At 38.4% G+C, this 25,437-nt stretch overlaps 1 protein-coding gene across 1 annotated transcript; it reads right to left on the bottom strand.

Annotated features, from left to right (window-relative positions):
- Positions 1–19,115: 19,115 nt before the first annotated feature.
- On the bottom strand, positions 19,116–23,620 carry IL2 (interleukin 2). The gene is made up of 4 exons (XM_052655019.1): positions 23,474–23,620; positions 23,319–23,381; positions 20,428–20,574; positions 19,116–19,226 (listed from the first exon to the last, which is right to left on the bottom strand). The coding sequence occupies exons 1-4, from the start codon at positions 23,618–23,620 to the stop codon at positions 19,116–19,118; spliced, it is 468 nt and encodes a 155-aa protein (XP_052510979.1).
- Between the last annotated feature and the right edge of the window lie 1,817 nt (positions 23,621–25,437).

The raw sequence follows: 25,437 nt of genomic DNA, 5'->3' as shown, positions 1-25,437 counted from the left end.
TTTTTTGAAATAGTTTGAGAAGGATAGGTGTTATCCCCTCTCTGAATATTTGGTAGAAGTTAACTGAAGCCATCTGGGTCTGAACTTTTACTTATTGGAGTTTTTAAATTGCTGATTCAGTTTCAGTATGGTAATCATTCTGTTCATATTTTCTGTTTCTTCCTGATTCGGTTCTGGAAGATTGTTAACTTTCTAAGAAATTCCCCATTTCTTACAGCTGTCCATTTTGTTAGCATTTGGTTATTCCTGGTAGTCTTTTATGATCTTTTGTATTTCTGAGGTATTGGTTGTAACTTTCCCTTTTTCATTTATGATTTTATTGATTTGGGTTCTCTCCCCCTTTTTTCTTGGTAAGTCTGGCTAAAGGTTTATCAATTTTCTTTATCTTTTCGAAGCACCAGCTTTTAGTTTCATTGAGCTTTTATTTTCTAGTCTCTGTTTTTATTTCTGCTCTGAACTCTGTGACTTCTTTCCTTCTACTGATTTTGGGTTTTATTTGTTTTTTCTTCTTTTCCTTTAAGTTTAAGGTTATGTTGTTTATTTGAGATTTTTGTTGTTCCCTGAGGTAAGCTTGTATCACTAAACTTCCCTCTTAAAACTGTTTAGGCTGTCTCCCATGAGTTTTGGATCATCATGTTTTTGTTTTCATTTGTTTCTAGGTATTTTTTAATTTCCTCTTTGATTTCTTCAATGATCCATTGGTCATTTAGTAGCATATTGTTTAGCCTCCATGTCTTTTGTGTTTTTTTCAGTTTTTTTTTTTTTTCACTTGTAGTTGATTTCTAGTTTCATAGCATTATAGTCAGAAAAGATGCTTGATATGATGTCAATTTTCTTAAATTTACCTATGCTGCTTTTGCAGCTTAGTATGTGATCTCTCCTGGAGAGTGTTCCATATGCACTTTAAATTTGTATTCTGTTGCTTTTGGATGGAACGTTCTTTTTATATCTAATGTTCATTTGGTCTGATGTGTTGTTTAAGGACAGAGTTTACTTATTGATTTTCTTTCTGGATGATCTGTCCATTGATGTAAGTGGGGTGTTGAAGTCTCCTACTATTACTATGTTCCTGTCGATTTTTTTTCCTTGTACTTGTTCATATTTGCTTTATGTATTTAGGTGCTCCTATGTTGAGTGCTTATATATTTACAATTTTTATATCATCTTCTTGGATTGATCCTTTGATCATTATGTAATGTCCTTTGTCTCTTGTAATAGTCTTTATTGTAAAGACTGACTTTATTGTAAAAAAACTGACTTTATTGTAAAGTCAGTTTTGTCTGATATAAGTATTGCCACCCTGTATTATTCCCTAAGTATTGTAAAGACTGACTTTATTGTAAAAAAACTGACTTTACTGTAAAGTCAATTTTGTCTGATATAAGTATTGCCACCCTGTATTATTCCCTAGGTATTGTAAAGACTGACTTTATTGTAAAAAAACTGACTTTACTGTAAAGTCAATTTTGTCTGATATAAGTATTGCCACCCTGTATTATTCCCTAAGTATTGTAAAGACTGACTTTATTGTAAAAAAACTGACTTTATTGTAAAGTCAGTTTTGTCTGATATAAGTATTGCTACCCTGTATTATTCCCTAAGTATTTCTTTGGATTATCATTTGCATAGAATAATACCTTTTTCCATTGCCTCACTCTCAGTCCATCTGTGTCTTTAGATCAGAAGTGAGCCTTTCATAAGCAACATATAAATGGGTCTTGTTTTGTTTTGTTTTATCCATTCAGTCACTCTTTTTGGGGGTGTGTGTGGGATACTTAGCAGCATGTGGGATCTTAATTCCCTGATCAGTGATTGAACCTATGCCGCCTGCATTGGAAGTACAGAATCAACCACAGGACAAGGGAAGTCACAGCCACTCTGTCTCTTGATTGAGCATTTAGCCTATTTACATTTAAGGTAATTGTTTCCCTGGTGGCTCAGGTGGTACAGACTCTGCCTGCAATGCAGGAGACCCGGGTTCAATCCCTGGGTCAGAAAGATCCCCTGGAGAAGGGAGTAACTACCTACTCTAGTATTCTTACCTGGAGAATTCCATCGACAGAGGAGCCTGGCTGGCTACAGTCCATGGAGTCACAGAGTCAGACAAGACTGAGAAACTAATACTTCACTTCATGCCATTATTTTAGTGGTTTGTGGTCTTTTCTTTTTCCTTTTTGTTTTTTTTTTTCATGCTCGTGATTTGATGACTATCTTTAGTATTATTTTTGAATTCCTTTTCCTTTTTGTGTGTGTATCTATTATAGATTTTTGGTTTATGATTACCATGAAGTTTTTATATAGCAGTTTTATGTACATGTATATGATGATTTTAAGTTGCTGGTCTCTTAATTTTAAATGCACTTTAGTAGCCCTGCATTTGTACTCAACTCCCATTATGATTACTGTATTTATATCATATTTTACTTCTAATTGTTTTGTGTATCCTTTAGCTGCTTATTGTGAATGTATATGACTTTACTATTTTTGTCTTTTAACCTGTCTACTAGCTTTGTGTGTGTGATTTCCTAGATTTACTGTATGTTTGCCTTTACTGATGAGTTTTGTTGTTTCTTAATGTTCATGCTTCTAGCTCTCCTTTTCCTTTTCACTTAGAGAAACTCCTTTAACAATTCTTGTAAAGCTGGATTGGTGGTAGTGAATTCTTTTACCTCTTTCTTATCTGTTAAACTTTTGATATCTCCATTACATGTGGGTAAGAGCTTTGCCAGGTTGTTTTCTTGGTTGTAGGTTCTGTCCTTTGATCACTAAGCATATTGTGCCAATCCCTTCCAACCTGCAGGGTTTCTGCCAAAAAGTCAGCTGATAGCCTTATGGAAATTCCCTTATATGTTATTTGTTGCTTTTCCCTTGATGCTTTTAATCTTTATTTTTTAATGACAGAATATGTCTTGGTGTGTTCATCTTTGGGTTATTCCTGTGTGAGGTGGGACACCATGCTTTCTGGACTTGGATGTCTGTTACCTTTCCCAGATTAGGGAGTTTTCAACTATTATGTCTTTATATATATGTTCTCAGCTTTGTTCTCTCTTTTTTCTTCTTTTGGGACCCCTGTAATGTGAATATTAGTGTGCTTGATGTTGTCCCAGAGGTCTCTTAAGATGTCCTTATCTTTTTCCTTCTATTTTCTTTTTTCTACTCAATATCAAATCGATCAGTGATTTCTTACTGCTGTCTTCTAGCTTGCTGATCTGTTCCTCTGTATCATTAATCTACTATTGATTCTTTCTAGTGTATTTTTCATATCAGTTGTTATATTATTCTCTTTTTGATGGTTCTTTATATTTTCTAACTCTTTAAAAACTAACTTCTTGCTCTACGTATCCATTCTTCTCCCAAGTTCTTTGATCATCTTTATGATCACTACCCTGAGTTAGGTTGCCTAACTCCACTTCACTTGGTTCTTCTTCTAGGGCTTTATCTTGTTCCTTCATCTGGAACATCTTCCTCTGTCACCTCATTTTGTATAAAAGAAAAACTTAGGTATCTGTTAGGTTAGTTATGTTTCCTGACTTTGGAGAAGTTGCCTCCTATACATCCCAGCAGCACACCACCTCTCATCATCTGAACTATGTCTTCCCTCTGAGGGCTGCAGGGCCCTTCTGTTGTGGTGGGCTGACTATGTGGGTAGTCTTGTAGGTTTAATTGATCACTAGCCCAGTTGATTGCCAGGTCAGGCCTTGTACACAGGCTGCTGCCTTCTGGTTGGTGGGGCTGGGTCACATGGTGGCTGACTCCAGAACCCCAGGGGGCCTTGGGGCTAGTACTGGCTCCCTGGTGGGCAGAGACAGGGTCCAGAAAACCCCACTAGTGAAGGACTAACTGACATGCAAAGCTAGGTCCTGGAGTCTGGTTGCAGGACCTAGGGGTCCCAGTACAAGTATTAGATTGTTGTTGTTGGGGTAACTGGTTCCTAACTCAGTTTGTCTTAAGTTGTAGAAGATCTTTTCTGGTGGGTTCCAGTCTTTTTCATCAATGATTGCTGTGTAAATAGTTATGATTTTGGTGTGTTCATGAGAGGAGTTGAGCTCACGTCCAGAGACAGCTGAAGCCTGGACAGTGGACTCTGTCCTTAGTCAGCCCATTACTTACCCTCATGTTCAGTAACACCAGTTTTTTATCTGTGCTATGATATGAAAAAGTTAAAAAGCAGTATTCTAAACATTTTAATTTAAAAAGTGTATTGATCATATATTAAGTCATTGCCTATTAAGGTAGAACAGACATTTAATTATATGTTACAGAAACTTACAGTTTTTTAGTTGGGAAGTATTTTTAGATAATTATATTTCATTTTGCACATGAGGTAAAGTGAGCATTATTTTAAGAAAACCTTAGATGAAATTTGTGAAAAATAATTTTAGGATAATATGTACATGTAATAGGTAATAAATATTTTAAACATATTGATGGGGACTGGATATGAATGTTGTCCAGCTTCACTTCATAGTAACAGTTAGTGAAGGATCACTGTGACTTTCAAATGCAAGTTTATTTTCTTTGAGAATGAGCTGAAATTGATGGTTCCTAGATAAGATGACTATTCTTTGATGTGAGAAAGGAGAAAGAATATTGTTAAGTAAACAGGAAGCATGAGAATTTCCTCTTTAGAAATCTTTTGACCTTGATACCATACTATAAATTAAGTTGATTTAAAGTACATGTTTCTAGTCTGTCACTTCTTGTGTTATAATAGATGTCAAAAATATTTTTGTTTAGTTTAATAGTTTTAGTAGTACCAAAAAAGCATCCTGACTACCAGAACAGTATTTGTTTCTACAAATAACATGCATATTTCTGTTGATAAAAATTCTGCTGAGCCTGAAATCTCTTTATGGTATTTTAAATCTGGATTATTTTCTAAGCTATAATTTATATTGTTACATGACGGTAGAGCTTAAAAAGGTGTACTACTTCTAGAAAGTTGATATTGCCATTTAAGATCTTTGAATTACTTTGAGTTGTAGTTTAAATTGCACTGCATATATTAATATGTAATGTTTGTTAGTTTTGATCATCCAAGAAGCCTTTTTTAATACATCCCAGTAAATGGGGGTATACCAAGATTGGGTGTCCCAAAGTGGGAGATCTCAGGGCGTAGAATCTACACTGATTGGAATCCAAACCCTCAAGCAGCAGCAGTTAATGTATACAAATATATATAGTTCTGTGGCACCCTAAGCCCTACTGACCTCCCAGGGCCAGACAATCTGGAGATGTCCCCTGGGCAGCATTGATAAAAACCAGGGCTCCAGATGAGTATATAAGCTCCTTTCTGGGGAGATACTGTTGAACTGCAGCAGGGCCATGGGAGAGTACAAAGGTGAATTTCTCTGACCTTTGTTTCCTGAGAGCACCTTCATATCCTGTTGGTCAGTGGTCCCCATTCTTTTTGACACCAGGAACTGGTTTCATGAAATACACTTTTTCCATGGATGGTGGTGGTGGGGTGAGGGATGGTTCAGGCAGTAAGCAGATGGTTCAGGCCGTAATGTGAGTTCAGTTCAGTTCAGTTCAGTTGCTCAGTCGTGTCCTACTCTTTGCGACCCTATGGGCCGCAGCACACCAGGCCTCCCTATCCGTCACCAATTCCTAGAGCTTACCCAAACTCATGTCCATTGAGTTGGTGATGCCATCCAACCATCTCATCCTCTGTCATCCCCTTTTCCTCCTGCCTTCCATCTTTCCCAGCAACAGGGTCTTTTCAAATGAGTCAGCTCTTCACATCAAGTGACCAAAGTATTGGAGTTTGGAGTTTCAGCTTCAACATCAATCCTTCCAGTAGTGTGAGTGATGGGGAGCAAAAGATGAAGCTTCAATCTTCCGCCACTCACCTCCTGCTATGCAACCCAGTTCCTAACAGGCTGTAGCAGGTGTGGCAGAAGTGGGTGTTAGGGACCCCTGCTAGATGTGTGCCAAACCCAAAGCCTACCCCTAAAGCCAAAAGTCCAGGACTAGCAAGTAGGCATCTTTCACAGGAAGTCTGGGGGTATATTTCAGTCTTCTGTCTGTGTAGTGCCTTGGCAGTGGGCTGCTATGAATTGTCTCTCCGATGTTACAGTCCTGTGGTACCCAAGAGTGCAAGTCTCCCTCCAGTCTCACCCCACTCCCACATTCAGACAATCAAGGGTGGCAGCTGCAAAAACCAGAGCATTAGAGAAGGGTATGAGCTCCTTTCTATAAGATATGAGTGAGTTTAATTGAGGCAGAGGGAGAGCATGAAGATTGCATCCATTGGCATTCCCTGAGAGCACCTCTGTAGATCCCTATAAGTGTGTCAAACCAGAAGCCTTCTCCTGAGACCAAAGCTCATGGACAAGGAAATGGGCCTCTTTGTCAGAAAGACTGAGGATTTATTTCAGTCTGAAACATGTCCAGTGCCCTGTGTGATAGACTTCGAAGAACTCTCTCTCTGATTGGTACAGTCCCATAAGACCCAGGAAAGCAGACCCCTAGTCTCTAGAGATAGGTGGTCAAAGGGTATCCCCTGTGTGGGAGCCATGAAAATTGGGTCACCAGATATAAAAATCCAGGGCAGCAGGTGTATGTGGAATCTCCCCTCCAGGAGATACTGGCATTCTGAAGCACAGCAGAGGGAGGGTGAGTGGTGTCCTTTGGCTTTAGCAAATCAGAATGGAAGCAGGAAAATGGTTCCCACCAGCCTCTGTTCCTGGAAAGTATCTTAACAGGCCCCTCCCCCTCAGACCAGTGCTTTAAAATTAGGACATGAATCTCATTTATGTAGAGTCTAGGCACTTTGCAAATGACTGTTTCTGCACTGGGCCTTGGAGCAGGTGAATCTGTACAGAAGCCCACATTTTGCCACAGCTCTAGTCTCATGGGTACAAACACCATTGTTTTCAAATGTTTGAAGGACTGTTTCAGATATTCGAAGAACTCAAAACCCTAGTGCTGGTCTTAAAAGTTGCAGCATCCAGTGTGGGGTATGAACCCTCTACTCCTCAGTGAGAAGCTCCAGGTTTTTTAGTTCCCTCCTGGTTGTTGATCACCTCACAATGGATGGGAGCTGTGATAAAAATATGTCTTTATTTTTCCTACCCACTTTGATGTGACATGCCTCTCATTTACCTAATGTGAAGGGCAAAATGGTTTGCTGATTTTTAGTTTTGTTTCCAGAGGAAATTTTTCAGTTATAGCTGTAGATTAGGACTGTCCATGGGAGAAAGTAAGTTCAGGAATTTCCTGCATCGCCGTCTGGAAGATGCATTTCTCCATCTTTTTTCAAATTCTTCCTGTCAGTGCACAAATTGTGGGTATCAGTTTCTCCACATTCTGTCAATACTTCTTATTTTCCCTTTTTTCAGACATAATACTTAAGGATTTTAAAAATATATATGTATCCAGTTAGTCTAGTAGCATTTATTGAAGACATTCTTTCCCCACTGAATTAAGTTGTACATTTGATATAACCTTATAGATGTTGGTATTATTCTTTTCCGCTGCTCTGTCCTTATGTCAGTTCAGTTCAGTCGCTCAGTCGTGTCCGACTCTTTGCGACCCCATGAATTGCAGCATGCCAGGCCTCGCTGTCGATCACCAGCTCCCGGAGTTCACTCAGACTCACGTCCATCGAGTCAGTGATGCCATCTAGCCTTATGTCAACTATGCTTAATTATTATGAGCTTTTTAATATCTTGTTATTTGGTAATACGAGCCCTCCAGCTTTGGTTTTCTTCAAGAATGCCTTGGCTATTTTACACTTTTTGTATTTCCATATAAATTTAAGCTTTACTTTTTTGGTTTCATACCATCCCCTCCACCACAAACATATTGCACTAACTCTGAAGATCAAATTAGGAAGAACTAATAGTCTTAAATTCATGAACATGGTAGATCCTTTCATTTATCTAAGTCTTAATTTCTCATATTTCTTTTCAAGATAGATATATATGTATATTTTATAACATTTATTCTCAGTCATTTGATATGTTTGGTGCTGTTGCAAATGGCACTGTTTTAAAATATTCTCTGATTCTGGCATATAACACTACAGTTGACATTTTTGTATACTAAGTTTGTTACGAGTAATCTTACTATGTTCACCCATTAATTCTAATATTTGTAGTTTAAGATCCTTTCAGACATTCTATTTTTACAGTCTCATCTATGAAAAAATAATAATTTTACTTCTTCCTCTCTTTTACTTCTCTTCCTTGTCTTACTACATTTGTTAGAACCTCCATTATACCATTTGGAGAAGGCAGTGGCAACCCACTGCAGTACTCTTGCCTGGAAAATCCCATGGACGGAGGAGCCTGGTAGGCTGCAGTCCAAGTAGTAATGGGCACACTTGTCTTAGTCCTAAACTTAGGAGAAAAGTGGTCCATTTTTCATCATTAACATATTGTCTCTAGTTTTGTGACAAAGATATTCAATTAAGGAAATTATCTTCTTAGTTTTCTGAGCACTATTATTTTTATTTTCATTTCCTTAACTGATTTTTATGTATCAATTGCATTGATTCATATAATCTATATGGATTTCTCTTTTTTTCTGTATGTGATGAATTACATTTTTTTTAAAAAACTTAGCAAATCAATTTTATATTCCTGGAATAAATCCAATGTAGTCACATATATTACCTTTTATATATAACATTGATTTTTGTTAATGTTTTGTTAAAGGTTTTTGCATTTGTGTTTAGCAGAGTTATTGGTTTCTGTTTGCTGTTTCTTAAAATGTTCCAGTAGTCGTGTATGGATGTGAGAGTTGTACTATAAAGAAAGCTGAGCACCAAAGTATTGATGCTTTTGAGCTGTGGTGTTGGAGAAGACTCGAGAGTCCCTTGGACAGCAAGGAGATCCAATCAGTCCATCCTAAAGGAAGTCAGTCCTGAATATTCATTGGATGGACTGATGCTGAAGCTAAAACCAATACTTTGGCCACCTGATGTGAAGAACTGATTCATTTGAAAAGACCCTGATGCTGGGAAAGGTTGAAGGCGGGAGGAGAAGGAGATGACAGAGGATGAGATGGTTGGATGGCCTCACCAACTCAATGGACATGAATTTGAGTAAACTCCCGGAGTTGGTGATGGACAAGGAAGCCTGGTGTGCGTGCTGCAGTCAATGGGGTTGCAAAGAGTTGGACACGACTGAGAGACTGAAACTGAACTGAACTGAAAATGTTAGCTTGGTTTCAAGATTTGCTGGCCTAATAAGAGTCCAATTTTCTGCAGAAATTCACATTTTCATCTGTATTTTAGAACCAGAGCTCTATTTTCTTGAACATATTTTAATGTTAGTTATTTTAAAGTCTGTGACTTATAACTATTTCTGATAGTTTTGTTTAAGATGTTTATTTGCCTCATATTTTTGAATGTGTGTGTGTATGTTTGTTAGCACACCTCATAATTTTTTGGTGCAACATGTGGATGGAAATAATAGACGGGCTGATGTGAATTTGATGATGTTATCTTTAGTTTATGTTTCCTTGAAAGGCAAGTAGGATGGCAGTTACCTTTCATTCTGTTGAATCCTGGCTTTAGGCTTTTTTAGAGCTGGTATATTTCATATCTTCTTATTCTAACGCTCATTTGCCTACAAGCTTGCCCCTTTTCTCTCACCTTAAATTCTGATATATTTACTAGACCCCTCTCCCATGGCAGAACTTAAACTCCAATCTGTGTCTCTTCAGCACCACAAACCTCTTTTGCCTCATACCTGCTTTTTTCTTGGCATTTCTTCTCTTGGTTGGAAGGTGTCTTAACTTTTGCATGGGCAGGTGGTAGATCAGCCCTTGCAGGGAATTTGTATATAAATATATGATAGGGTCCTTCACAGTTGCCTCTGTTTTACTTCTCAAATCCCAAACACTTTGACAGCCCTGAAATCCTACCTTTATTTCCTTATAGGTGTGCCACTTGAGTTCTAGTTCCTTGTACCATAATTTGGAAAATACCATAGGCAGAAAAGCTATCTACATTCTTTCTTGTGATGAATATAACTTGTAAGACCCTGCCTACATTTGTTGCTTTCTTCACACAGTGAAACTGGTGCCACACTTAGGTTTGAAGGGAGGAAGAGAGTCCTAGAAATTTGAATGACAGGGTCAAAAAGAAAGGGCTATTTTGAAAGGAGTATGACCTTTGGTCAGCCATCTTGAGGCCATGCTGTAGTGATCCTTCTTCCAGCTCTTAGAAGAGACTTGGACAAATTAAACTAGGAAAAAAAAAAAAAAAAAAACAAGACAGGAAAGCACGTTGACATGGTTTACGTAAATCAACTTAGCAGAGTAGAGAAGAATGTTGAGTTGTCGGGGGAAAATGGAAATATCTGACACAGGACACCCTTTGTTCCTTAACATTTACTCTCTGTTTTCATTTTGGAGAAAAATCTGTATCCCAGACAAAGAAGACATTTGAAATACCATCAGTTTTGGTATTATTGTGGACAAATGTCCATTCAGTGATACTTCCCTGAAACTTAAAATACTAGGCATGTAACCAGTATTTTACACATAAATACAGACTATGTGAAGTCTCATTTCACACAGTGAGAGACAAAAAGGATAATGGGTAAAATAAATATAACTACCTGGGTCTCTGCTGAATAGCCAACAAAGTTGGTAGTCATGAAAGTTGAAAGTTCATAGTCATGGAATTTGGTAATCATAGCTGCATTCTTCCAATATTTTTTGCATGAATATTATCCTCTACCATCTACTATTATCCTCTACCATTCTTCTGGCTAGGTAGAATTCATTCAGTTCAGTTCAGTCGCTCAGTCATGCCGACTCTTTGCAACCTCATGGACTGCAGCACACAGGATTCCCTATCCATCACCAACTCCCAGAGCTTGCTCAAATTCATGTCTATCAAGTCCACAATGCCATCCAACCATCTCATCCTCTGTCATCTCCTTTTCCTCCTGCCATCAATCTTTCTCAGCATCAGAATCTTTTCTAAGGAGTCAGTTCTTCGCATCCAGTGGCTAAGGTATTGGAGCTTCAGCTTCAGCATCACTCCTTCCAATGAATATTCCTTTAGGATTGACCGGTTTGATCTCCTTGCTATCCAAGGAACTCTCAAGAGTCTTCTCCAACACCTCAGTTCAAAAGGATCAATTATTCAACACTCAGCTTTCTTTATGGCCAACTTGCACATCCATACACGACTACTGGAAAACCACAGCTTTGACTAGATGGACCTTTGTCGGCAAAGCTTTTTAATATGCTGTCTAAGTTTGTCATAACTTTTCTTCCAAGGAGCAGGTGTGTTTTAAATTCATGGCTGCAGTCACCATCTGCAGTGATTTTGAATCCCAAGAATATAAAGTCTGTGACTCTTTACATTGTTCCCCATCTATTTGCCATGAAGTGATGGGACCAGATGCATGATCTTAGTTTTTTGAGTGTTGAGTATTAAGCCAGCTTTTTCACTCTCCTCTTTTAATTTCATCAAAACACTCTTTAGTTTCTCTTTGCTTTTTGCCATAAGGGTGGTGTCATCTGCATATCAAGTTATTGATATTTTCCCCAGCAATTATGATTGCAGCTTGTGCTTCATCCAGTCCAGCATTTTGCATGATGTACTCTGCATATAAGTTAAATAAACAGGGTGACAGTATACAGCCTTGCCAATTTGGAATTAGTCCATTGTTTCATGTCCAGTTCTAACAGTTGCTTCTTGACCTGCATACAGATTTCTCAGGAGGCAGGTAAGGTGGTCTGGTATTCCCATCTCTTTAAGAATTTTCCACAGTTTTTTTGTGATCCACACAAGTCAGGACTTTGGCATAGTCAGGAAAACAAAAGTAGATATTTTTCTGAAACTCTATTGCTTTTTACATGGTACAGCAAATGTTGGCAATTTGATATCTGGTTACTCTGCCTCTTCTAAATCCAGCTTGAACATATGGAATTTTTCAGTTCACAAACTTTTGAAGCCTAGCTTGGAGAATTTTGAGCATTACTTTGCTAGCCTGTAAGATGAGTGCAATTGTACGGTAGTTTGAACATTCTTTAGCATTGACTTTCTTTGGGATTGAAATGAAAACTGACCTTTTCCAGTCCTGTGGCCACTGCTGAGTTTTCCACATTTGCTTGCATATTCAGTGCAAGACTTTCAGAGCATCATCTTTTAGGATTTGAAATAGCTCAGCTGGATTTCCTCCACTAACTTTGTTCGTAGTGATGCTTCCTAGGGTCCACTTGACTTCACACTCTGGAATGTCTGGCTTCAGGTGAGTGATCTCACCATTGTGATTATCTGGGTCATTAGGATAATTTTTGTATAATTCTTCTGTGTATTCTTGCCACCTCTTCTTAGTATCTTCTGCTTCTGCAGGTCCATACTGTTTCTGTCCTTTATTGTGCCCATCTTTGCATGAAATACTCCCTTGGTATTTCTGATTTTCTTGAAGAGATCTCTAGTCTTTCCCATTCTATTGTTTTCCTCTATTTCTTTCTTTTGACCACTGAGGAAGGCTTTCTTATCTCTCCTTGTTATTCTTTGGAACTCTATTCTGATGGGTATATCTTTCCTTTCTCCTTTGCCATTTGCGTTTTTTCTTTTCTGAGCTATTTGTAAGACCTCTTTGGACAATCATTTTTCCTTTTTCCATTTCTATTTCTTGGTGATAGTTTTGATCACCACCTCTTCTACAATGTCATGAACCTCCATCCATAGTTCTTCAGGCACTCTGTCTATCAGATCTAATCCCTTGAATCTTATTTGTCACTTCTACTGTTTAATCGTAAGGGATGATTTAGGTCATATCTGAATGTTTTAGTGGTTTTCCCTACTTTCTTCAATTTAAGTCTGAATTTTGCAATAAGGAGTCAAGATCTGAGCCACAGTTACCTCCCAGTCTTGTTTTTGCTGACTGTGTAGAGCTTCTCCATTTTTGGCTGCAAAGAATATAATCAGTCTGATTTCGGTATTGACTATCTGGTGATGTCCATGTGTAGAGTCATTTCTTGTGTTGTTGGAAGAGTGTTTGCTATGACCAGTCTATTCTCTTGGTACAACTCTGTTAGCCTTTGCCTTGCTTCATTTTGTACTCCAAGGCCAAACTTGCCTGTTACTTCAATTATCCCTTGACTTCCTACTTTTGCATTCCAGTTGCCTGTGATGAAAACGACATCTTTTTGGGGTGTTAGTTCTAGACGGTGTTGTTCACTTCAGTTATTCAGTCATGTCCGACTCTTTGTGACCCATGGACTGCAGCATACCGAGCTTCCCTGTCCATCACCAACTACCAGAGCCTACTCAAACTCATATCCATCAAGTCCGGGATGCCGTCCAGCTGTCTCATCCTCTGTCGTCTCCCTCTCCTCCTGCTATCAATCATTCCCAGTATCAAGGTCTTTTCCAATGAGTCAGTTCTTCACATCCGGTGGCCAAAGTATTGGAGTTTCAGCTTCAAGATCAGTCCTTCCAATGAATATTCAGGACTGATTTCCTTTAGGATGGACTGGTTGGATCTCCTTGCAGTCCAAGGGACTCTCAAAAGTCTTCTCCAACAGCACAGTTCAAAAGCATCAATTCTTCAGTGCTCAGCTTTCTTTATAGTCCAACTCTCACAGCCATACATGACTACTGGAAAAGCCACAGCTTTGACTAGACAGACATTTGTTGGCAAAGTAATGTCTCTGCTTTTTAATATGTCTAAGTTGGTCATAGCTTTTCTTCCAAGAAGGTCTTGTAGGTCATTATAAAAACATTCAACTTCAGCTTGTTTGGCATCAGCGGTTGGGGCATAGACTTGGATTACTGTAATATTGAATGGTTTGCCTTGCAAACAAACAGAAATCATTCTGTCATTTTTGAGACTGCACCCAAATACTGCATTTCAGACTCTTGCATTGACTATGAGAGCTATTCCATTTATTCTAAGGGATTCTTGCCCACAGTGGTATATATAATGGTCATCTGAATTAAATTTGCCCATTCCGGTCCATTTTAGTTCACTGATTCCTAAAATGTTGATGTTCACTCTTGCCATCTCCTGTTTGACCACTTCCAATTTACCGTGATTTATGGACCTAACAGTCCAGGTTCCAATGCACTATTGTTCTTTACAGCATCAGACTTTACCTCCATCACCTGTCACTTCCACAGCTGTGTGTTGTTTTTGCTTTGGCTCTGTCTCTTCATTCTTTCTGGAGCTATTTCTTCGTTCTTCTCCAGTAGTATATTGAGCACCTACCGACCTGGGGAGTTCATCTTTCAGTGTCATATCTTTTTGCCTTTCCATACTGTTCATAGGGTTCTCAAGGCAAGAATACTGAAGTGGTTTGCCATTCCCTTCTCCAGTGGACCACATTTTTGCCAGAACTCTCCCCCATGACCCATCCATCTTGAGTGGCCCTACACAGCATGGCTCATAGTTTCATTAAGTTAGACAAGGCTGTGATTCATGTGATCAGTTTGGTTTGGTTCAGTTCAGTTCAGTTCAGTCACTCAGTCATGTCCAACTCTTTGCAACCCCATGAATCACAGCACGCCAGGCCTCCCTGTCCATCACCAACTCCCGGAGTTCACTCAGACTCATGTCCATCGAGTCCGTGATGCCATCCAGCCATCTTATCCTCGGTCGTCCCCTTCTCCTGCCCCCAATCCCTCCCAGCATCAGAGTCTTTTCCAATGAGTCAACTCTTCGCATGAGGTGGCCAAAGTATTGGAGTTTCAGCTTCAGCATCGTTCCTTCCAAAGAAATCCCAGGGCTGATCTCCTTCAGAATGGACTGGCTGGATCTCCTTGCAGTCCCAGGAACTCTCAAGAGTCTTCTCCAACACCACAGTTCAAAAGCATCAATTCTTCGGTGCTCAGCCTTCTTCACAGTCCAACTCTCACATCCATACATGACTACTGGAAAAACCATAGCTTTGACTAGATGGACCTTAGTCAGCAAAGTAATGTCTCTGCTTTTGAATATGCTATCTAGGTTGGTCATAACTTTTCTTCCAAGGAGTAGGCGTCTTTTAATTTCATGGCTGCAGTCACCATCTGCAGTGATTTTGGAGCCCCCAAAAATAAAGTCTGACACTATTTCCACTGTTGCCCCATCTATTTCCCATGAAGTGATGGGACTGGATGGTTAGTTTTCTCTAATTGTGGTTTTCATTCTGCCTGCCCTCTGATGCATAAGGGTAAGAGGCTTGTGGAAGCTCCCTGATGGGAGGAATCTGGGTCTTGTGCTAATGGGCAGGGCCATGCTCAGTAAATCTTTAATCCAATTTTTTTGTTGATGGGGTGATGGGGTGAGGCCAAACTATGGGAGCACCTTCAAAAAGATTTATGCCAGTACTGTTGTATTCAGTGCCTCTGACCCTATGCAGGCCACTACTGATCCACGCCTCTACTGCAGATTCCTGGATGCTCACAGGCAAGTCTGGCTCAGTCTCTTGTGAGGTCACCTTTCTCGTGGGCCCTGGTGTGCACAAGGTTTCATTTTCACCCTCCAAAGTCTGTTTCCCCAGTTGCATGGAAGTTCTGTAATCAAATCCCACTGGCCTCCAAAGTCAAATTCCCTGGGGTTTTTCACTCCCTTTGCTGGATCCCCAGGTTGGGAAATCTGTTGTGGCTCCTAGAACTTTCTTAACAGTGTGAGAACTTCTTTGGTATAATTGTTCTCCAGTCTGTAGGTCATCTGCTCAGTGGCTCTGTGGTGGGATTAATGGCCCTCCAAGAGGACTTAGGCCACATGGCATTCCTTCCAGGTCTGCTGCAGCTAGAGAGCCCGTGTCCCTGAGGCAGGCCCCTGGTGGCTGACCCATGCCACCACAGGAGATACTCAACACTCAAAGGCAGGTCTGGCTCAGTCTTTGTGGGATCTCTGAGTCCTGGTGCGCAGATGGTTTTGTTTGAGCCCCCCAAGCATCTCTGGTGGGTATGGGGTTTTGATTCTAAACACGATTTTCCCCCTGTTACAATCCTGTTGGGGCTTCTCCTTTGCCCTTGGACATGGTGTATCTTTTTTTGGTGGGGTCCAACATTCTCCTGTTGATGGTTGTTCAGCAGCAAGTCACCATTTTGGAGTTCTCACAGGAGAAGATGAGTGCATGTCCTTCCACGCTGTCAGTGTCCTAGAATTCTTTACCTGGTGGTAAATTTCAAATTCTCTATTCTATGAAATCCAAGTCTGGTATTCTTGCATTTTGGGGATTGGTACAATTTTCCACTGACCAATACAGTTGGGAAGAGGAAGTTAAGTGCTGCCCCACTGAGCTTCCAGGGTTCCAAATAGTGTTACCTATTACGTAGCAGCTGCCTTTGTTGTATAGTGGGAAATTGATTTCCTCTTGTCATCAAATCATTTACTCTCCTAGTACAATATGTACCTGTTGGTTCAACTGCATGAAAAGCCCCTAAATGCCCAAAAGGTAGTCTCAGCTCCCATTTAATCAGTTTTCTGATAAAAGTTAATATTCCTGCCCCTTTAAGCAGTAGGACCATAAAATCAACTAAGCTAAGATTTCATTAATGGGAGGTAAAGAAAATTTTTTTCACATGAGTCATTTAGTACAATAATGAGATGGACTGCTTTTACTTGTACTTTTTTATTCCTAGACCTATGTTCTCTGGCTCTGGGGGAGACTGTACAATATATTGGCTGCTGATTTAACACTAATAGAGCATTCTTCATTTGACCCTCACAATATCGTTTCCAAGTAGATGCCCTAACTGAATCTTAAACAAAGCATTTCTCTGTCTAACCAAGTCAGCTGCTTCTAAATAGTAGAGGCTATAGTATAGAGAGAGCGGTGAAATCCATGGGCTTGATCCTATTGCCACACTTCTTTTGCCATACCATATACTTCGGTTGGAGGCAGTGTTATGATGGATAAGACATTTTGTAAATCTACTCACAGTGGTGCTGCAGAACACTTGAGGCAAAAAAAGAAAGAAAATCTGTGTTTGAAACATCAATCTGTCCTTTTGAGGACAAAATACTGCTCATGCCATGGTAGGAGAGGTCCAGTATAATCAATCCCAACTGGTTCTTTTAGGGAATGGTGCTATACTGAAAACTCAGCATTGACATGCTTTGGGGAGCTTGAGTACTCACAGTGGCAGTAGCCAGGTTAGCATTTGTAAGTGAACGACCATGCTGTTGAGCTCTTTTTTTATTTCCATACTTGTTACCATAGAATTTTGTTTGTGGACCTATTGAATAAGCACTTTATTGGCCAAGGAAAGAGACTGGCTGACATCCTCAGAAAGAGTCATCTTGTCCACCTGAATAATGAAAGCCTTCATTAATATCTTCAGATCTTCTGCCCATTCGAAGAGAGCCATTACATACTTCTTCTCCAGAACTTCTTGTCACTAATTTTACATTTTTTCTTCATATCCCCAGTCATCTGGCAGTCTCATTCATCACTTTCCACAAGTCAGTCTATTCTAGATCCAAACCTCTGTCCATTTCTCCTTAAACATGCAACAGGAAACCAAGTTTGAATAGGGTTATTCTTCTGGGATCGTCTACTCTGGCTGACACCAGCATCCGGTACAGATCCGTTTGTGAACCATGCTCTTTTCTCTCTTGTAATAGGGAACTCCCCCAAGAAGCCACAGGAGTGGGCTAAAGGAGAGGGATTAAACCAGGTTCTGTGAGAATCTAAACTGCCTGTTTATGAAGTTGACTTGTCCCTCTTGGATCTCTTTAGGCCTACTCACTTGCATTTTATAGTGAAATGCTGCTGTGTTGCCCAGTGTTAAATGGTTCAGTCCATCAGTTAATAACTAGTTCATGATGGACAGTTCAGGTTGCAGAATCATTTGGTGTCCTGTGGTCAGACATTTGTCTCTACCAGGATTTTGCTTTTAAATGGGGAATTATCTGCAGAGTAGGGTGTGGTCTTTCTAAAAACTGTAAAACTGTGTGGTCATTATCTTTCAGGGATTTTCTAGAAGCTTTTAACAATACCTGTATCACAAACACTTTGAATACCACTCGGTCTTCTGGGTCATATATCTCATGTGGCTGAGGAACTTGAATTGAGGGCTGGACCTGCAATATAGCCCTTTCTTGCTGGGGGCTTTACTGAAAACTGACAGCATTATAGAGTTACCCTTCAAAAATGAGTCAGCATAGTGTATGTAGCACACTTTCAAATTCCAGAGGCCCACCAAGCTTTGTACTTCTTTGCAGTTGGCCTTTCAAGACACAGAATCTTGTCCTCCATTTTAAAGGAAACTCCTAACATTCAAGACACTACTGGACCCTTAGAAACTTCATTTTTGTGACACATCCCTGAACTTGTTGCCCTTCTTCTACCCCATATTTGTCTTATTCTTTTACTACTCCTACCTGTTTCTTGTCAGTAAATCCAGTTAACAGCACCAAAGTCATTGACCAGCATGGTATTCTTTGAAATAGTAAGATGATCAAGTACTCTTCAGACTAATGAGGACAGAGAACAGTAAAATTGATAGATCCCTAGGATGAGACAGTTAAGATATTCCGTTGCCCATGCAATTTAAATGCAAATAGGAGTAGCTAGAGACTGTCAGTCAACTGTGCTCTCTGGAATAGTGCTGTGGAGATGTGCTAGGAGGCTTTGTGATCCCTTTGAGCCCTCTGGAGAAGGACTCAAGCTAATATTTCATCAGGCTAAGTCCCCATTCTGACTGATGACTCACATTGGAGTTTCAGAATTACAGGATCCCTCAGGGTCATGTAATAACTTCCCAGAATATCTCAATAATTCCCATTCTTTAGGGAATGGGCTCCCACATGAATATCTCTTCCAGAATTGCTTGGGGAAATTTTTACAGTATATACCTGTGGTCATATTACAGGACCTTCCTTATTCTGTGCTATTCCCAGAATGACAAATATCTGAGTTTGTTTTTATTCATCAACTTTATTAAATAATTTTAGTCAATGACCTGCATAGACATTATATTTAAAGATTCAATATAAAAATAAATACTTTAGGATAAATAATTTAACTGAATTTTTTAGAGCCCGTAGGGCTTACAAAAAGAATCTTAAAAGATCCATATTTATCATCTTAAGACTAATAGTTACAAAAGGTAGGAAAACATATATCAAAAAATAAATATAAATTTTAAATATTTAAATAAATAGAAAGCCTGATAGTTTAAAATGAGAAGCACACAGTTATCAAGTCATTGTTGAGTAGATGCTTTGACAAAAGGTAATCCATTTGTTCAGAAATTCTACAGCCTTTACTGTCGCATCATCATATTCACATGTGAATCTTGTTTCAGATCCCTATAAAAGAAAACATTTTAATTTTGTTTTAGTTCAAAGTAGTTTACCTTATATACAGTTATTTTCAGTTCATGTCTTGTAGAGTTATGGCCTTTATTTTCAAGTATATTAAACATATTAACATTCACATTTTCTTCAAATGACCAAAATTATGTGCCTAAATTAGTATATGTTATGATATCCAGATAGTGACATACAAGCTGTAATTTAACTTGTGCTTTTTATTTAGGATGTCTATTAATTAATGAATTTTGTACTTTGACAGATGGATGAGGAAAGAGAGCCATGAATCTCTCACATCACCCAAGTTCCTTGTATATTTCATGCTTCCTATGCGTTTAAAATTCTTAAGGTCCTGAAAGTGAGTATTACCTCTAAATAAAAAGTTAATTATTTGGTCCATTGGCCATTTTACTGGTTGCCATTTTTTTAAACAAATCTCTTAGTTCTTCTACCAAATGATAGGAAAACCTCATTTAAAAAGTAATTTTGGGTAATCAGAATTACCTATTCTGGAAGATGATCTGAAAAAATTTAAAAATATAGTAGGTCCCCTACATCCAAATGAGTTCTGTTCCAAGAGCGGGTTTGTAAGTTGAATTTTGTTTGTAAGTCCTACAGTTAGCCTAGGTACCCAACTTAACACAGTCAGCTATATACTGCTGCTTTTACCCTTGCTTCTAGACATCCTGGGCTTGAAACAAAGATACCCACTACTACTGTACTTTATACAGTACTATACAGTAAAGTACACAAAGCACAATCACTTGTAGAGGATGCAGGCAAATGACAATGTATGACAGACACGTGAACTAACTTTTATGATTGGACATGTGAACGCACATTCACATCTTTGAAAGTCCACAACTTAAAGGTTCAAATGTAGAGGAATTACTGTATATAATGACACCGGTCTCCTTTCTTTGAAATTCAATTCAGTGTTCTCCCAGTCCCAGTTTTGTGTTAATGTGAGGGGTGGGTGACGAAGTGCATTGGTAGGGGCTTGTCCCTGAGTGGACGGTAGATAGACCCTCTAGCTTACACTTCCCAGATCCACAATTTGTCACCTAACATAAAAATGACTTATATTCATAATGGACTTTAAATGCATGAGTACTTCACAAATACCAAATGTTACACAATGTTAAAATGCCCTTCCATTTACTTTATTTCCAGGAGAACAAATATAGTAATATTTTACCTGTAGTTCCAAAACTATTCTCTTGATATTGTCCATTGAATCCTTGATCTCTCTGGTGTTCAGGTTTTTGCTTGGAGCTAAATCTAGCACTTCCTCTAGAAGTTTGAGTTCTTCTAGTAAACACTTAAGATGTTTCAATTCTGTAGCCTTGAATAGTAGTAAAAGTAATTATCAGATCAATTTTCCCTGACTAAAGGTCAGAACCAGAAATTAATATCAAAATTTATTTTATTAATAGAAACAGTATATAGTTTGTACCAATTCTCTCTGTTTCTCAGCATTACTATAAAGATGGATCAATATAGTTTACATTATAAGACTGGAAAAATTAGAGTTTAGCTGCCCATAGTTAGCATTAACTGTTAGTTAACAAATAATGAGTCATTAATTTCAGCTTAATTTGGCTTTGCAAAAAAGGCAACATTTCTGCACCCAAATGCAAATTACTGATACAGGTTGAATTATTTTCCAATCTGCGTAGAAATTATTAGAGCCAAGAGTAGTCTTAATTTGGAAGTATAGGCTCACAGTCTATGATTCTAATATTTAATAATGTAAGAGTTATGAATCATAGAATGTAAGGGACAGAGGGAGCTCTTGGATGCAATCTGTCACAATCGCAACATTTTATAGATTAGTTAATTGTAACTACTTAGTAATAGCTTGATATAGCAAGGCCCATAAAACTGCATCTTAATTTTTTACTTTTCTGTAATGATTATAGTAAGATGCATTGTTAAACATAATGTCTCAATCAAATAAAAGTTTACAGTATTTAAAGGATTTTTGGATAGGCTCCCTGATTTAGACATGTACACACACAAGCACACACATATACATACTCATATATATAATGATAATATTTCATATTTCTATGGTATATTATAATTTCAAAGTGTTCTGTCCTAAATAAGTCCATTTAAGTCTCACAGCCACCTTTTGACATACGTAATACACTGTGTTATCACCATGTTACAAATAAGAAAACTAAATCTCAGAATTTAAGTGTCTTCCCCAAGGCCACATGACCAGGCGATGTGTATGTGTGTGTGTGCTCAGTTACGTCTGACTCTTTGCGACCCTGTGGACCATAGCCCACCAAGCTCCCCTGCCCGTGGGATTATCCAGGCAAAAGACTACTGACTAGGTGGAGCCAGAGTTAGATGTCAGTTCTTTTTCTTTATAGCATTATCATAACAACCTTTGAATTAAATGTTTTTATACCTCTCTAAATTCTTTTGCAAACATGGAATAGTTGTAAAATGGACAAATGAATGGAGTTTATCACATTACTTTTAGTTTCAGATAGATTTTGTGTTGTCATTTAGAAACTGTTAAATTTCAAAGAATTCTACCACCCTGCACATAATCTGGTGTTACCTCACTTTTAGAGAGAGAGGTAGGAATACACCACGTACATTTTATGACATTTTCATCTAATGCCCTTTCAACTTCTTACTATAAATTAACAAGTTTAAAGTTTAAGTTTTTGACATGAACTTGGAGCTCTTTCCCTCAAAATAGTCTAGTGTCTTTATGCTTCTGGAAGTAAGAGTTATGGTACTCTGATTAAGTTGGAGGAGCATCTCTATTTCCTTTTCATCTTTTAAAAGGGTAGTTTGAAAAAAAGGGTGAAGGAAGTGAAAGTGTTAGTCGCTCAGTCATGTCTCTTTGTGACCCCACTGACCTTAGCCCGTGAGACCCCAGTGTCCATGGGATTCTCCAGGCAAGAATAACTGGAGTGGGTTGCCATGCCCTTAGCCAAGGGATCTTCCTGACCCAGGGATTGAACCTAGATCTCCTGCATTGCAGGCAGATTCTTTACGTTTTGAACCATCAGGGAAGTCTCAAAGGGTAGTTTGATATCTAATCTCCTCCAAGGTGTAAGATGGTGATCAATGGAAATTCACCCATGACCCTTAAAACACAGTTTTCTTATAGGCTATTCACCCAAGGACAAGCGCTTTCTAGCATCAGAGTCTTGCCCATTACCTTTTGACTGGCATAACAACTAGGAAACTTGACACACCTAATGTATCTCTAGGAGCTTGGATGATGCTTATCTAACTGTCTGAATCCCCAGACAACCAAATGGAACTTTTAGTCTTGGAATATAAGTCATATAGCATCAGAAGTCTCTAGGTTTATTGATGTAAAAAGATGTGTAAATCCCATTTTTTACTCTATACTCTCCAGGAAGAATTTAGTCTTTGTTATTACTTCTAATTGTTAGTGCTTATATGGCATTTCCCATATGCCAGCCACTATTCTGAGTACTTTACATTTATTCATTAATTCTCACAAAAGTGTATGAAGTATATACAATTATCATTTACATAAGAGACTGTGTCACAAAGAGAATAGGTAACTTGCTCAAAGTTACAAAAGCTTGGACATGGCAGAGCTGAGATTTCAGGTTAAATAATCTGCCCTAGGATCTATGCTATGGATTAGTGCTATACTGCCTCTTGAAGGAAGATCCTTAAGAATCCTTCCTAAAACAATAAAGTATTTTTTCAGATGGGCTCTCTGAAATCAGTTTTGCTAATTTGAATGGTAAAGTGATATGCTCAAGTATCTCCAGAGTTTTATTTTTAAATAAAAAGTAAGTCAATACAATCTTTTTAAATATTATCCCAGCAATAAAGTGAGAATATTATTCCTCTTTTCCCATTTCCTCTACCCCAAAATATACATAAGTATATATTTTTTAAAAACTGCAAAGCCATTTTTCAGAAGCCTATTATCAAACTTGATGTTCTTTTTAAAAAGATACTGAAGTTACTATTTCTTCTCCTCAGATGAGGTGCTATTAATCCAGTTAGTGTGTAAATTTTCACATTACTTTCAGTTTTATTAAAATTAAATTGAACATAGAAAGTTGTACTTACGTTAACCTTGGGCATGTAGAAGTTAAATGTATGCATCCTGGAGAGCTTGAGGTTCTCGGGATTCTGAGAAAGCATAACAGATTGTTATTTAAAAAGCAGACTCCAGTTAGAAAAATTAAATGTAATAATTTGAGTAAGAAAGAGAATAAACTTACTTTAACTTTCTCCAAAAGCAACTGTAAATCCAGCAGCAATGACTTCACTTCTTTCATTGTGTTCCCCGTAGAGCTTGAAGTAGGTGCACCGTTTGCAATGAGTGCAAGAGTTAGTGCAATGCAAGACAAGAGTTGTATCTTGTACATTGTGGCAGGAGTTGAGGTTACTGTGAGTAGTGATTAGAGAAGCAGATAGGAAGCTCTAGAACAAGAGAAGCAATTTATACTTTTAATTCTGGAAAAATATGATGGGGGTGTCAAAATGTTTTACATATTACACATACTTTCAAAGATTCTACCTGTGTGGCAAAAAGCATTACCTTTATTTTTCCTCTTCTGATGACTCTTTGGAATTTCTTTAAACCCCCATAAACTGACTGAATGGATGTAGGTGAAATCCCTCTTGGTTACATTAGCCCACACTTAGGTGGCAGTTCTAATTCATACAACTAACGCCTTCTGTATGAAACAGTTTTTCCTCCCTCTTTCTTTAAGGGGGTGGGGATACAAAAATGGCTCATGAAAAATTTCTCTTTGTCATAAAACTGTGCGGAACATGTGGAGCACCGTGTTGTGGTGGACAAGAACAAGAGTAAATAGTTGAAAAGAATAAATTTTTAGATTTGTTGATTAAACAGGAAGAATATTGGTTTCCTGTTCCAGGATGGCTTTACCTTTTTATCTCCACGATGACTGAGCTAATGCATACAATGTGATAGATTACTTCTTACACAATCAGCTAGAGAGGTATTAAAATTAGAATACATAAAATACTCACTGAGTTTGGGGCACTGTTTTATGCTGTTTTAATTTTAATGTGTTTCTTGTGTCTGTTTACATCTCTTAATGTCTGTTGCACTTTTTTTTAATAGTGTGGTGTTTAACAAATACTTAGAAAACGATTTGCATACAACAGTACTACTACTGCTAGGTGTGTGTGGGGGGGGAGGGTATTAGTCATTTTTTTACAAATTTGTTTTTGCTCCTGTATTATTTTTTATGAGCATTAAGGGAATATAACGAGAGTTGGAATGTTGCCAGAATCAAGGATGCTTTTTCTTCTTCTCAGTCTCTCAGGGGCCATCTGAGCCCCTGAGAGTATATTAGTCTTTCTCCCTCTTCATGCCCATTTCATTTCTTTCTATCTGTTGAACAGATTACTTGTATTTCTTTAAATATAAGGAAGAAAATGAGCATAACAATAGGAATCCCCAGGCTTGATTATAGGAAGCTTACTAACTGGAATTTATGGATACCATTTGTATACTTTTAGGAGAAAGACAATATGGCTAGCTTGAGGTGTACCAGTACTGGCCTAATTATTGTGGCTTGGAGTGAGAAAGGCAGGGTAATAAGCAGTCCAGAAGGCCATGATGAGCCATGAAATGTGTATGCATGTATGTGTGTGTGTCTTGTGGATTGAGAGCAGTTCTCAGGATAAGGGTATTTGGGCTCAGTTACTCCAACATAACTCTTACAATACAGACACCAAAACTCTAGCAATAAAAGTTACCAAGAGGGGTATTCATTACAATTCTTGGAGCACCTTTATGAAAAAATAAAGTACTACAAAAAAACTTGTGACTAACAAATACTCAGAAAAGAGTTTACATTCAAGGGTATTGATGCTAGTTGCATAGTAGACTTTATATGTGCCATGTATAAGGGCTTCTCTGATGGCTCAGCGGTGAAGAATCCATCTTCAGTGCAGGAGATGCAGGTTCAATCCATGGGCCAGGAAGACTCCCAGGAGCAGGAAATGTCAACCCACTCCAGTATTCTTGCCTGAAAAATTCCATGGACAGAGGAGCCTGGCGGGGTACACTCCATGGGGTCACAAAGAGCTGAACACAGAAGCGTTTAAAGAGTGCCATGTATAAACCAATCCATAAGTTTCTAGTTTTTATGTTTTTACTCTTTAATAAATTTAGATTTAACCTCTAAAGCACCTGTGACACTGAGTG

This window comes from Budorcas taxicolor, chromosome 17 (assembly GCF_023091745.1).
Source record: "Budorcas taxicolor isolate Tak-1 chromosome 17, Takin1.1, whole genome shotgun sequence".
Taxonomy (NCBI): Eukaryota; Metazoa; Chordata; class Mammalia; order Artiodactyla; family Bovidae; genus Budorcas; species Budorcas taxicolor.
This window is presented reverse-complemented; position numbering and strand designations above follow the sequence as displayed.

What these genes read in the sequence shown, in the direction of transcription:
- IL2 (XM_052655019.1), bottom strand. Translation starts at nt 23,620, where the DNA reads ATGTACAAGATACAACTCTTGTCTTGCATTGCACTAACTCTTGCACTC. An exon ending in TGCTTTTGGAGAAAGTTAAA is followed by an intron (nt 23,382 to 23,473) that starts GTAAGTTTATTC and finishes ATGCTTTCTCAG; the next exon opens with AATCCCGAGAACCTCAAGCT. An exon ending in TCTACATGCCCAAGGTTAAC is followed by an intron (nt 20,575 to 23,318) that starts GTAAGTACAACT and finishes CTACTATTCAAG; the next exon opens with GCTACAGAATTGAAACATCT.